Below are 15,404 nucleotides of genomic sequence, written 5' to 3' on the forward strand. Positions count from 1 at the left end.
TGTGTACTATGTTTTTATGGCACTTGGTATTTACCAACTGACATAAAGCGATCGCAAATTCTGTTGGTCTGTCTGTTCCGGTTTTGCTAGTTTAGGCACTTCCAGATAAGCCAGGACGATGAAATTTGGCAGGCGCATCACGGACCAGACGAGATTAAATTAGAAATAGTCGTTTCCCCTATTCAACCATCTGGGGGGGGGGGGGGGTTAATTTGGAAAAATTTGAAAAAATGAGGTATTTTTAACTTACGAACGGGTGATAGGATCCCAATGAAATTTGATATTTAGAAGGTTATCGTGTCTCAGAGCTCTCATCTTAAATCCCAACCGTATCCGATGACATTGGGGGAGTTGGAGGGGAAAACCTAAAATCTCGGAAAACCCTTAGAGTGGAGGGATCGGGATGAAAGTTGGTGGAAAAAAATACGCACAAGTCCTAAATACGTGATTAACATAACCGGAACGGATCCACTTTCTTTGGGGGAGTTGGGGGAGGGTTAATTCTGAAAAATTAGAAGGAATGAGGTATTTTTAACTTACGAAGAAGTGATCGGATCTTAATGAAATTTCATATTTAGAAGAAACTTGTAACTCAGATCTCTTATTTTAAAATTCGACCGGATCCATTGTCATTGGGTGGAGGGGGGGGGGGTGGTGCGGGGGGAATCTTGGAAAGCGCTTGAGTGGAGATGTCAGGATGAAACTTGGTGGGAAGAATTAACACAGGTCCGAGATACGTGACTGACATAACCGGACTGGATCCGCTCTCTTTGGGGGGGGGGGGGGAATTCGAAAAAACTAGAAAAAATGAGGTATTTGTAACTTTCGAACGGGTGATCAGATCTTAATAAAATTTGATATTTAGAGGGATCTTGTGCTTCAGAGTTGTTATTTTAAATCCTGATCCGGTGACATTGGGGAGAGTTGGAAGGAGAAACCGGAAATTTTGGAAAACGTAAAAATTGAGGTGTCTTTATTTTGTGTCTCAGATTCTCCATTTTCAATTCAAATCGGATCCGGGGATATGGGGGGCCGGAGGGGGGGGGGAAAGACATCTTGGAAACTGGAAATCTTGGAAAACGCTTAGAGTGGAGAGATCGGGATGAAACTTGATAGGAAGAATGAGCTGACATAATTGGAACGGATCTGTTCTCTTTGGGGGAGTTGGGGGGATTTCCAGTGCTTTGGCGAGTTTGGTGCTTCTGAACGTGCTATAACGATGAAAATTGGTGGGCGAGTCAGGGATCTGAACAAATCGACGTGATAACAGTGGTTTTCCCGATTTTGCCATATGGGGAGGCTGGAGGGAGAACAAAAACTGAACAAAATGAGGTATTTTAACTTACGAATGAGTGGTCGGATCTTAATGAAATTTTAAATTTACAAGGAACTCGTGTCTCAGAGCTCTTATTTTAAATCCCAACCGTATCCGGTGATATTGGGGGAGTTGGAGGGGGAAATGGGAAATCTCGGAAAACGTTTAGAGAGGAGAGATCGGGATGGAACTTGGTGGGAAGAATAAGCACAAGTTATAGATACGTGATTGACATAATTGTAACGGATCCGTTCTCTTCGGGGGAGCTGGGGGGGGGTGTTAATTTGGAAAAATTAGAAAAATTGAGGTATTTTTAACCTAAGAACAGGTGACCGGATCCTAATGAAATTTGATATTTAGAAGGAACTCATGTCTTAGAGCTCTTATTTCATATTCCGAACAGATCTGTTGACATTGGGGGGAGTTGGAGGGAGAAGCTGGATATCTTGGAAAACGCTTAGAGTGGAGCAATCGGGATGAAACTTGGTGGGTAGATAAGCAAATGTTGTAGATACGTGATTGACGTAACCGTACTGGATCCGCTCTCTTTGGGGGAGTTAGGGGGTGGGGATCAGTGCTTTGGCGAGTTTGGTGCTTCTGGACATGCTAGGACAATGAAAATTGGTCGGAGTGTCAGGGAGCTGCACAAATTGACTTGATGAAGTCGTTTTCCGCGATTCGACCATCTGGGGGGCTGAAGGGAGAAGAAAAATTTGAAAAAATGAGGTATTTTTAACTTACGAGTTGGTAATCGAATCTCAGTGAATTTTGACATTTAGAAGGACCTCATGTCTCAGAGCTCTTATTTTAAATTCCGCCCGGCATCAAGCCTCTGATTTGCCTTTTAAATCAATCTATTGATTCTTAGAATTTTGTTAGAGCTCATGTAATATGAGCTCTTGGCTCTTCCAACCTCGTCACAAGTGCCATATGAGCTCTTGGCTCTTGTTTCATTTCAATGCGCCGCTTGGTTTTCCCAGTAAATCAGTTGAAAATGGCATATCTAACATGCATACGTACAATATTAGAATATGCATGTCCCGTTTGGGTGCTTCAGATTCATAAGATTGAATTTCTAAGGATGATGTGGAAGGAGTCTAACAAAGAACAGTTAAAATCATCCTAGGAGAAAAATTTGTAGATTGCAAGTCTGCTCTTGGTTTCTGATTTCTGATTTCTAATCCGCCTGAGGCCAACACAGCTACACACGCTCTTCCTCTATTAAAATATGCTTAAAGCCTGCCTCTTTATACTCTTCTAAGAAGTTCTAATTTCCCTTTAATCCTTTTTATGACCTCCTCCCATCCAATTTGGTGATGGTTAATAAAATGTTATCCTAGCCATCTCAACCGTTCTCTTATAATAGCCCTAGTAGGTGGGATAGAACCACAACTCACTGTCTGAGATATGATCAGTCTGACAGGTACACAAAACAATCCGTTTTGATTAGATATTTACTCTGGAAAACATCTAATTAATTCTTCCTCCATCTTTTGGAGCGCGCAGAACCATATTTGAACCTTTTTTTAAGAACGATACTTGACCACTGTCATCACAGTAGCTTCCAGTATTCTAATCTGGGTTCGCAGATGCTTCGATAAAATTGTATAAAGCACAGTAATCTTACCAAACAAATTGTAATCAAATGAATTTACATCCAAGCAGACCCAATGATGGTTGACAACCTCTTCTGGGTAGTATCGCTTTTAAAACCACACATTAGGGAATTTACAAGACAGTGAAACTTTTTCAAACCTTAAATGAATATTTCGGCTCTATATCCAAGGGCCGTCCTCGGCAAAGCATTTATATTTAATTTCAGTATGACAATTCCCAAACAAATATTTCCAAACAATTTTGATGTGATTTTTTTACCCTAGTTTAGGATTAATACCTTTTCACAAGTTCCAGATTCGAAAACTTTCATATAATATTTTGTCTTCTTGGTTTAGTCTCGACTTTCCAAGATTTTTCTCGTAAAAACGCAAATAATGTTTGTGCAAAGTTTAACCCGTCAAACAGTTTAGTACAAAGAGGAGGAAAAAAAAAATTGGGCTACTGGTTGAACATTTTACTATGAAATGAAGAAATATCAATATAAGCAATTTTGATATTTGGTCGAAATGTCTTGAATCTTAAACTATTAGTCATAAAACTGAACTATGAAGATATTATAGCATCATTTTGTATTAAAAAAAAAAATTGCCAAGTTTCATCATGGCTGCAGCGGTAGCTGTAACCTAGTAAAGAACAAACCACGGCCCATAGCAACCAAAAATTTAAGAACGGTTTCAAATAAAAACTGGCTACTGATAAAAGAAATGCCATTTGTAGCTAATTCAGGAATAGTAGCTATTATTCCGATTAGTCTTTGCAGTAAAATGTTATTTCGGAAACAAATTTCGAAAAATAGCCTCAAAACCCCTAAAAAACGGCGTCGGATTGGAATCGCTATTGCTGAAAACTTTTTACTGAAAACTTACAGTCACCCTTTTTTCCGTTTTACGCCTTGGCTAACAAGGAGAATCAATTTTTTGCAGAGGTAACACTGATGTGTGTTCGTTTATTCTTTTTTTTCCTCCAATGCTAGTGGTGCACTGGATCGTCATAGGTAGCTGTTTCAGGACTCAGTAAAGCATTAGATGCAACCTTGTAAAGAACGAATTGCAAAATAGAACTGAATATTTGATAAGTCCTTCTGTCAACGACGTAAGTAAAGGGTGGCTTCAAACACCCAAACAAACACACACACACACACCATGAGAAATAAGTCTAAAATAGATTTTGTCGCGTGTAATCGTTTTGTATGATGAATTTTGTTAAACTTATTTTTTCATTTTCAGAACTGGTTGGCTGAGCACCCCGGCTGGGAAGCTCCAAATATACCCAAAGTGGAATGGGGCGATACATCTTCAGAGGAAGAATCCGAACCTGAAACTGAAAAGAAGGAAGAGGAACCAGCTGTAACTGAAGAATCAGAAATAGATCTAACTAAAGCTATAGAAAAAGCTAAAAGTGAAGTCAAAGCAAAGGGGGAGGATGATGAATACAAAAACATTGGTAAGTAATTCGAATTGGTTCTAAGTAAATAATAAAGCGGAAAACCAAGCAGTATTTTAGTGTTTGAGAAGGGGATATGTATGAAAAAAGGACATCAAAGACAGGGAAATACATCATGGATATGAGGTGTATATTTCAACTCTAATAAAACAGTTGCTTTAAGTAAAAACCAAAAATTAAAAGAAAGAGAAATATGCAGTTAAGGGAAAATATGTTTCAGAAAGAAAATACAATACGGGATTTTTAACAGGTGCTCGTGGGAGTTAAAGAGTTATTTAATTTTACGATCTACAAGGACCTTTGTTGAAAAATTTAAAATGGGAATCTCTAAAAAATGCTATCTGAAATAGGAGCCCCTATAAAAGGCTATCTGAAACGGAATCCTTTAGAAAATGCGAACCCTTAGAATATGCTATCTGAAAAGGGAGCCCCCATAAAATTTCAGCTGAAATGGGAACCCCTACAAAATGTTATCTGAAATGGGAACCTCTAGAAAATGTTATTTGAAATAGGAACCCCCCATAAAATGTTATGTGAAACGGGAACCCCCATAAAATATTATCTGAAACGGGATTCCCTAGAAATTGCTATCTGAAATGGGAACCTTTTTGAAAGGTTATCTGAAATGGAAACTTCTTGAAAATGTTATCTGAAATGGGAACCTATTTAAAATGGGAACCCCTAGAAAATATTATCTGAAATGGGAACCCCTATAAAATGTTATCTGAAATGGGAACCCCCATAAAATACTATCTTAAATGGGAACCTCTATAAAAGGTTATCTGAAACGGAACCCCTTGAAAATATTATCTGAAATGTGAACCTCTAGAAAATGTTATCTGAAATAGGAACCCCCCATAAAATGTTATCTGAAATGTAAACCCCCCATAAAATGTTATCTAAAATGGGAACCCCCCATAAACTGTTATCTGAAATGGGAACCCCCATAAATGTTATCTGAAATGGGAACCCCTAAAAAATGCTATCTGAAATGGAACCTCTATAAAATATTATCTGAAACGGAAACCTCTTGGAAATGTTATCTGGAATGGGAACCTCTTGAAAATGTTATCTGAAATGAGAACCCTCTATAAAATGTTATCTCAACTGGAAACGCTTTAAAATGTTATCTGAAATGAGAACCTCTGAAAAATGTTATACGAAATGGGACAATCTATAAAATGTTATATCGAATTTTGACGGTCACTCAACCCTTCCAGAGTACCTGCTAACAGAATTTAATGTAATGTTTACATTTATCACTGTCAAGATAAATCAATCATCCTGTCTAAGCTTAAAAACTAAATCTATTTTAGATCACGTTGAAGTTGTTTTTAATTCATTAAGCAAAGAAAATAATTCAGTATCTTATATCTTTCCCATGAAGTGCGTTCATTCTTGTCTATGATGGATTGAACAGAAAAAATCTCAGGTTGGAATTAAAAATGAGTATTTAGCTTAAAATTCCCATCAATATCCCCTTCTTGGGACATGCTCTGTGTTTCAAATTAAGTTTGAAACGTCTTACTTCATATAATTTGTAAGTGGCCGTAACAGCCACTTGACTTCATGCGACGGGTAACCGAAGCGAGCATTTCTTTATTGTACAATGCAATTCAGTTGGTTTCTGATGCCCTTGCCCTTATCTTAACTTATGCGAGGGTAAATTTTGGGTGGGTAAATTTCACTTTTTAGCATGTATTTTATGAATATTGTGTCTTAAAAATATTGAATTTTTGTTGAAGGTGATGCTCTGTTTCAACTAGTTACTAACGGCAAATATATGGAAGATGTAAGTCAATTTTTATTGCAGATATTTTCTGTTGGTTTGTTCTGGTATTCAGCACAAATTTAGTTTGAAACATCAATGAAACCACAAAAGAAAACATTTTATTTGATAAAACAAGCGTATCTTTCAAATGTTGATTATGATTTGAACGTCTTATCCCATAGTCATCATATAAATTGCTTTTGTTTAAGACTTAAAAATACACTTATCTAATTAACGGTCTCCCAGAGAAAGCTAAGATTTTTTTATGTTTAAATTTCAGGTGGCGAAGAAAATTATTATTCGATTGCTCATACAGTCCGTGAAGAAGTTAAAGAACAAGCATCTATCTTGGTGAATGGAAGACTCAAGGAATACCAAGTCAAGGGATTGGAATGGCTTGTTTCTCTTTACAATAACAACTTAAACGGTAGGTAGTAAATTGGCTTCTTGGCGTCTGGACAACGGTGCCCATTAAATCCCCCCACCTATTGCAACGTTTACGAAGAGTAAAGTAATATAATAATTGGAAAAAATATGATGTTGTTGTGAAGAAGAAGAAGAAAAACTGTTTCCAAACATTAGCCATTATCGTTGCAAGTTTTTGTAGTACTCCTTGTTGTAAATCATAGGCAAAATCCGAAATTGGATGTATTTCCTACAACTTCCTTGGCTATAGAATTTCCTTGCTAATCTAGGGTCTTCTCATATCGTTCAACGTTACAAGCCATAAGTCGAGAACTGTTTTTGGCAGACAAAATAAAGAACCAAATTGTCAGGGTCACAAATCATCATGAACCTGTTAACCTATATCAGCAGGGCACATGTGACGTGCGGGTTGTATATTTTTCGTATCTTTGTTGTTGTTGTTTTTTTTTAATGGGGAGTGGCTTTAATCCACCTCCCCCCGTATTTTGTTTTATACGAATAAAATATTAACGATAAAAACATGCATCTCAATAATGTCCAATATGATGATTATCGCCATGTAATACGCCAATAAAACGAATAAGCGGGATAAAATAGGTTTTCTTTCTGATAAATAGAAAGCCTCGATGCAACATGGTAAAAAAAAAAGTAAATAAAGAATAGATTGGAAAAACAAAACTGATAGGAAATCTAGCAAAATGAAATTCTACTGATTATAAAAAAAGAAGTTACATATGCTCTAGGTTAATTTTAATTCAATTCAGGTCAAGATAACTATTGCGTTTGGTAAATAGCACGAATCTTTTAATTTGCTAATGTTGCAGAAGTGCGTTGACTCTTTCTAAATTCATTTTATGTTTACCTTTATTTGTGAATTTTAAACTTGTATGGCGCTAATTATGCTTAATGTTTATATTTGGAATTTTTTTTGGACCCGTCTTTGATTTAAGCTATTATAAATGCGATTATTTCCCTTCATCTATATTTATCCTAACCCCTCCCCCCCCCCCCCCCCTCGATAACTTTCTTAGTTTTTATTTCTTTCGTAAAACTTCATAATAACCCAACACAAATAATGCGTTATGGTGCTGAATACCAAACAAATGTTCCACCACTCGTGATTTAAAAGTTTCTGGTTATTTTTAAATTTAGGGGAGAATCCAAAAATTTTACCGAAAGGTTACCAAAAATTTGGCAACCCTGAGTAATACCGCCTAATTTCCTGATGATACCGCAATTGTACCGGGAAATGACTTTGATCAGCGCATTTAATCACCGCAAAGTGACTTTTATCACTGAATGTAATGTTTACATTGCTACCAATAATCCTTTATTTTAGAACTATGACTGATCTAATTTTTGAGATTTCATGACGGACACATTTTAGCTAAAAATTACATATTTTTGGATGCTCAGGGGACACATTTACGGACCAAAAGTTGACAACCCTGTGTGCCTCGTCGTGCACTGTTCTTGAGACCATTGTATTTTTAAGCTGTTGCAGTCTATTTTCTAAATGTTGCTTTCTGTTTTGCCTCATAAATTTTTCATCAAGAACAATGTGTTTTATGTACTCCGCCTTGTATGTTCTTTTCTAATTACATCTTTTCCTGTATTTATTTCAAGATCCTGTAGCTACTTGGGTTTTAAAATCGTTGGTTTTCTAATGCCTTACCTAGATTTGGATAAGCTAGGAACAAATGGTAAAGTTATCTAATTGTTTTTAGTCAATTCATCTGTATTACTACAGTTTGAAAGAAAATCTTTTCAAGATATCCATCCCATTTAAAATATATATAATAAAGGTGAGTTTATTATTTATGTATTTTGGTAACATTGATTTGAATACCCTATCAACTAAAGAAAGAATTATTCCGCTAAATATATACAAAATTCTATTATTGACTTGAGACAAAGTGAACACACTCATCGACGTCTTTTTTTATGGTCTTTGTAAATGTAATTGCCATGTTACTTATAAATGCACACCCCTCCCTCTGATGGTCCCGTACATAAGGTATACCCTAGGGTATAGGTTTGTATAAAACTTAAAAAAAAACCAGTTAAACAGCAAAATTTTTACTTTATAATACGCAGCATTTTTCTATTAATTACATTATCATATTTACATTTATTCTTATCCACACTCATAAATCATTTTAAATAATTAATCTAAAATCAAAAATAGGCCAGGCCTAATGGTTACGACGGCCCAAGGAACCTGTCCACAAAGAATATAAAGCATCAACAGATAGAAAAAAAACAACAAGAAAACATACTAATTTAATTTCAATTTAATAACGGGGTTTATTCAAGAAAGAAAAATCAGCAAAAAGACACACAAAGAAAACACTAATGAAGCAGTTGGTAACAAAACACTTAACACTCCTTCGGCTTTCTTTTGCCTGGAGTAACTCCTTAAACATAGGAATACTATTTAAAAAGAAGAAGTAAAAGAAAGAGAAAAAATCTGCACTTGCCCTGCTCCTGGTCGCAACAACCCTTAAAAAAATCAACTTATTCCACCTGCCAAATCCACTCATAAAACCCCTCGTTCCATCTAACAAAGAATTAAACGATTTATTTCTATTATTTTTTTTTGTGGGAACTTGAGAGTGGAATGAAATTCAATAACTTTTCTTCAAAATCATACTACTGGAGACAAAATTTTAAGATCTATGCGAAAATAACGGCTAAATATGAGACCATCAGGAGTGTATAGGTGTGTATTGGGCTATCTTTCCACCTTGTCTCATGTCAGTAAGGGAATCTCGTATATATTTACCTACTCCTCTTTTAACTTCAATTGGTCGGTTTGACATGGATATATAACGATTTTGTTCATGGGCTTACGGTATATAGAGAAATTGCAAAACGTTGCTTAGTGAAAAATTATTCTGTTTGTCTATAAGGTTTTTTACGATTACTTTAAGGCAACTGTGTATTTTAATATTTGAATTTTGGTCACCCAAGAAATTGAGTACCTAGCCGTCATTTCTTGTGTGCTTGGAAAACATTTTCTGGTACATTAATATTAATTAACTTCCTAGTTTTCGAATGACTTCCTGCACAATGTCGGTCCTTTGAAAGTAACAATTAACAAATTATAATGCTGATGTAGATATTTCAAGAACAAAATCGCATAATTATTGAACCAAAAATATAGGACTATAACTGTTTTCGTTTTTTATTGTTTTTGCCACAAATTAGGGATCGTAATAAGACCCAAGTTACAAGAATGTCTAAAGGTAACTGTGTCATAGGCTGAAAAGATAGGAGTGATAAGAAATAGCATATTGGGCCATCGTTGTTACCAAGACCGTAGCCAAGGGGGGAGGTAGGGGTTTTGAACCACCTTATTAATTTCTAGATAAACCATGTCGTTCACAATAGCACAAATTACAAGAAATATATGTGACGAGACCACCTTTAGCCACTTTTAGATTTTGATGGAAGCTGATACTTATGTGTTTTCATATATCTAAGTTAGGCCTAAACTTATCTGTAATTTATATCTTTTGGTTAAAAACAGGATATAACCATTCTTTGTTTTTATAGGAATTTTGGCTGATGAGATGGGCCTGGGAAAAACAATTCAAACTATTTCCTTGATTTGCCATTTAATGGAGAAGAAAAGAGTAAATGGACCTTTTCTTATCATCGTCCCTCTCTCGACACTTTCCAATTGGTCTCTCGAATTTGAAAGATGGGCACCGTCTGTTAATGTAGTCGGCTATAAAGGTCAGTGTTCTATTTAGTTTCCCTCAGAAAATGGAACAGCTGGGTATTGTTTTAATATTGTTTCGTTTTTGAAGTTCATGGGACAATTTACTTGTAGCTTTTTAATTAATTTCTTTATGGCTAATAATGGTGCTACTAACAACTTGGTGCAGAACCAAGCTGACTGGGGCCAACACAGCTGCGCACACTCCTCTCTCACTATACGCAAAACTTCACTCTTTACCCCCTCAAATGAAGTTCCAATGCCTTTTAATTCCTTTCGTATCTCCGCTTCAGTCGTATTTGGAGACGATCCGCTTGTCGTCTGGTTCTAGAAGGATGGTTTAAAAGCACAATCCTTTGCAACTTCTTGTCCTTCAGTCTTAAAACTTGGCCTACCCAGAAGCTCCAATTTCTTTTTAATCTGTTCTTATGACTGCTTCAATCCTAAATGGAGACGGCCCACGTGTTGTCTGTTCCCAGAAGGATGGTAAAAAAGCACAATCTTTGGCAATGTATTATCTTTCAGTCTTAAAATGGAGCCTAGCCAGAAGTTCCAATTATTTTTAATCCTTTCTTATGGCCACCTCAGTCCCATTTGGAGACAACCACTTGTTGTCTGGTCCCAGAAGGGTGGACAAAAAGCACAATCTTTGGTAGCTTATTATCCTGCAATCTTAAGACGTGGCCTACCCAGGAGTTCCAATTTCCCCTTCATTCTTAAAGTACCCTTCATATTCAAAACATGGCCTAACCAGAAGTTCCAACTCCTTTCGTATGACCGCTTCCATTCCATTTGGAGACGACCTCCTTGTTCTGTGGTCCCAGGAAGATGGTAAAAAAGCACAATTTTTTGTGACCTGTTATCCTTCAGTCTTAAAACGGGGCCAAAGTTCCAATTTCTTTTTAATCCTTTCTTATGGCTGCCTCAATCCCATTTGGAGGCGACCACTTGTTGTCTGGTCCCAGAAGGATGGTCAAAAAGCACAATCTTTGGTAACCTATTATCCTTCAATCTTAAAACGTGGCCTACCCAGAAGTTCCAATTTCTTTTAAATCCTTTCTTATGACTGCTTCCATCCCATTTGGAGACGACCTCCTTGTCCTTTGGTCCCAGAAGGATGGTAAAAAAGCACAATCTTTGGTAACCTATTATCCTTCAATCTTAAAACACGGCCTACCCAGAAGTTCCAATTTCTTTTAAATCCTTTCTTATGACCTCTTCAATCCCTCTTGGAGACGACCTGATTTTTGTCTGGTCCCAGAAGGTTGGTCAAAAAGCACAATGTTGGGCTACCTAATATCCTTCATTCTTAAAACGTGGCCTACCCAGAAGTTCCAATTTCTTTTTAATCCTTTCTTATGACCGCCTCAATCCCATTTGGAGACGACCACTTTTGTCTGGTTCCAGAAGGATGGTCAAAAAGCACAATCTTTGGTAACCTATTATTCTTCTAACTTAAAAGATGGCCTACACAGAACTCCAATTCATTTTATATCCTTTCTTATGACCGCTTCCATCCCATTTGGAGACGACCTCCTTGTCCTGTGGTCCTAGAAGGATGGTAAAAAGCACAACCTATTATCCTTCAATCTTAAAATGTGGCCTACCCAGAAATTCCAATTTCTTTTAAATCCTTTCTTATGACCGCTTCAATCCCATTTGGAGACGACCTGTTTTTTGTCTGGTCCCAGAAGGATGGTCAAAAAGCACAATCTTTGGCAACCTATTATCCTTCAATCTTAAAACGTGGCCTACCCAGAAGTTCCAATTTCTTTTAAATCCTTTCTTATGACCGCTTCAATCCCATTTGGAGACAACCTGCTTGTCCTGTGGTCCCAGAAGGATGGTCAAAAAGCACAATCTTTGGCAACCTATTATCCTTCAATCTTAAAACGTGGCCTACCCAGAAGTTCCAATTTCTTTTAAATCCTTTCTTATGACCATTTCTATCCCATTTTGAAACGAGCTCCTTGTCCTGTGGTCACAGAAGGATTTTTAAAAGCACAATCTTTTACAACCTATTATCCTTTAATCTTAAAACGTGGCCTACCCGGAAGTTCCAATTTCTTTTAAATCCTTTCTTATGACCGCTTCAATCCCATTTGGAGACAACCTGCTTGTCTCATGGTCCCAGAAAGATAGTCAAAAAGCACTATCTTTGGCAACCTATGATTCTTCAAACTTAAAACGTGACCTACCCGTTATTTTTTTTTTCTTTCGTTATTGCACTAGTAAGTCGGATTGGGCCATATTTTTTAGGTAACTTACGAATTTATATAAGTAAGGATAGCTTTAATTGACATGGGAAATCGACAGCATTCCATAAAAATTAGAATTCAAAATTAGCTATTATACATGTATTTACATACTCAGTTTTATTTATTTCTATCTTCGAGATATATTTTTCTCACCAGTTCCATTGCTCCATTGAATCCATACCTAGGCTTGCTAGAAACAACTAAAGAAGAAATTGTTGGCCGTAAGTGAAATTCAGATTATAGCAAAAGGTAATTAGCTTTTAAAAAAAGATTAAATCTGTAAGTTTGGGTGTGCTAAATTACAACATCTCTATTCCAAATTTGTGGCACTTATCGATTGTGACAAGTGAGAACGTGATTCATAAAGAAAAACGTTGTAGACGATTAAAAGAGTTGGAGGATGAAAAAAAAAAATCAAAAATTTAATGCTTAATTTGAGGATGTAATAAAAAGGGACCACCTGTAGATATGCCCTCCCCCTCCCCCTCCCAAAAAAAGAGTAAAATAGGGATAAGGAGTAATCATTGATGTGAATATAAAAGCTTCTTAAACTGGGCTAGGAAGCTTCCAAATTTTCAAAATGACTTTCCAAAACAAACCATACTCTATTAAACTAAAAAAAATAAAGATTCAATTAAATGAAATTGTGTTCGCTAAATTGTTTGGATTATTTGGCTTATCTGAAAAACATTTAGTAAACTTATGCTGAGGATGGTTATGGCATCACATTCTTTTAGTATATACTAGCTGTTGGGGTGGCGCTTCGCGCCACCCCAACACCTAGTTGGAGGGGCGCTTCGCGCCCCCCAAGCCCCCCCGCGCGCGTAAGTCGTTACGCGCATTATTAGTTACGTGCCATTGTAGTTGTGTCCCTGTGTCCCACCTGTGAATATAGATAGATTTATATATGTGTTTCAAACTACGTAAAACTTGCGAATATACAACATTCTTGGCTTTCCCATTGTCTGTGCATATACAAAGCCTTATGTACTAATAATGACGTCATATGCAAACGCTCTTTTTACAAACAAACAAACATGCATACACACAACTCGTTTTTATATAGATAGATAGATAGATAGATACAATACAAATTAACTGCGTAAAACTTGCGAATATTCAAAATTCTTCGCTGTCAAATTGTCGCTACATATAAATAGATTGTCAGGTTTGCCGACCCTCGAACATGCAACGTACAATTGTCCATGGGAAAAACAATCAGTATTAAGATCTATACCACATTTTTCTAATGATTGACCTTGAGCTTTGTTAATGGTGATTGCAAATGCTAATCGAATTGGGAATTGCAATCTTTTAAATTGAAAAGGCAGATCCGTTGGAATCATGGGAATGCGAGGAATAAGAACAGCCTCACCCTCAAAAGGCCCTGTCAAGATTGTGGCCTCTATTAGGTTTTCCATTGTTTTTTTTACGGCAACTCGCGTGCCATTGCAAAGCTTTGGTGGGTTGATATTTCTTAAAAGTATTATTGGTACGCCTATTTTTAGTTGTAGCACGTGTGGTGGAAACCCTGAAAGATCTATGGAATTTAAATTCAGATGGATAATTAACCGCTTCATTTGGTTCCAAAACTGTGTCGACTGACTTGTAAAGGACTGCCTGGTCTCGAATCTTGGTCAAAACAATATTGTTGATTTCGTGGACGTCTATATTTTTGGGTGCGAGAATCGCTCTTTCACTTAGCCATTTATTATTTTTATAATTTTTTAGAATATTCAGAAATACTTTTTCAATCAATTCATTTTTGGACGTCACTAAATTACAGAAATCAGCAGGTAGTTGTATACGTCCTGAAATTGAGTCTACTGGGAGCTTTCTGTTTCCAATTGCCAGCAATTGATCTGAAAATGTTTGACCAGAGTCATCGTTTTGCAATCGGACTTGCATATTTGTAGTTAATTTTAATATTTTTACGTGTGCCCATAAATTAGAATTTTTCAGGCAAGCATTCATTTGTTCTGCAGGAATTGATCTAGGTATTATAGGTAATGTTTGCCTGAAATCTCCCGCAAGCAATATTAATGTGCTGCCAAAGGGTTTCGACTTGCCTCTCAAATCTTTCAAGCATTGATCCAGAGCCTCGAGCGATTTTTTGTGTGCCATTGTGCACTCATCCCAAATAATAAGTTTGCATTGCTGCAATACTTTACCCATCCCAGATGATTTGGAAATATTGCACGTGGGAGTTTCTGTAGAATGCAAATTCAGAGGCAATTTCAAAGCGGAATGAGCAGTTCTTCCACCAGGCAGCAATGTTGCGGCTATTCCGGACGACGCAATTGCCAACGCTTTATCATTTTTTGATCGAATTGATGCTAGAATCAGTTTTATCACAAAAGTTTTACCGGTACCTCCTGGCGCATCCAAAAAGAAAATTTCTCCAACGTTGTTATCGACATAATGCATTATCGTATCATAAATGTCTTTTTGTTCCGAAGTTAACTTGGAAATGTTATTTTGTACATACGACAATAGATCACTCGTAATGTAACTTTGTTCACGATCCAATTCTACACATGTCGAAACAGCAGCGATACGGTTAGGTGAAGGCATTCCCAAATCCTTAAGAGGTTTGTTTGCCATACGTACGCACAAATCTTCTATAATAACTAAAGTGTAGTTATAAATTTCTGATGTAAAATCAAAAGTCATATCTGACGTCTCTAACTATTTCGATGGAGTATATCTTCGGACATTTTTGACTTATATTTTTCCCATAACTCTGTAGGAGCTGATGGAGAGCAAGTTGTTAAAATGATGCCAAACAATGCACGAATTTGACTTGGGGTTGATGTTTCGCACGCGTCATTGATGCAGTTATCCCAGTGT

At 36.7% G+C, this 15,404-nt stretch overlaps 1 protein-coding gene across 1 annotated transcript in view; it reads left to right on the top strand.

Moving 5' to 3' along the window:
* Positions 1–15,404, top strand: part of LOC136038605 (ATP-dependent helicase brm-like) — a 114,999-nt gene that overhangs the window by 41,879 nt on the left and 57,716 nt on the right. The window contains exons 7-9 of the mRNA XM_065721818.1: positions 4,159–4,375; positions 6,427–6,573; positions 10,131–10,313. Coding sequence (XP_065577890.1) covers positions 4,159–4,375; positions 6,427–6,573; positions 10,131–10,313 — 547 coding nt within the window. The remainder of the gene's footprint in view (positions 1–4,158; positions 4,376–6,426; positions 6,574–10,130; positions 10,314–15,404) is intronic.

The sequence above is a fragment of the Artemia franciscana genome, chromosome 2, assembly GCF_032884065.1.
Source record: "Artemia franciscana chromosome 2, ASM3288406v1, whole genome shotgun sequence".
NCBI lineage: Eukaryota > Metazoa > Arthropoda > Branchiopoda > Anostraca > Artemiidae > Artemia > Artemia franciscana.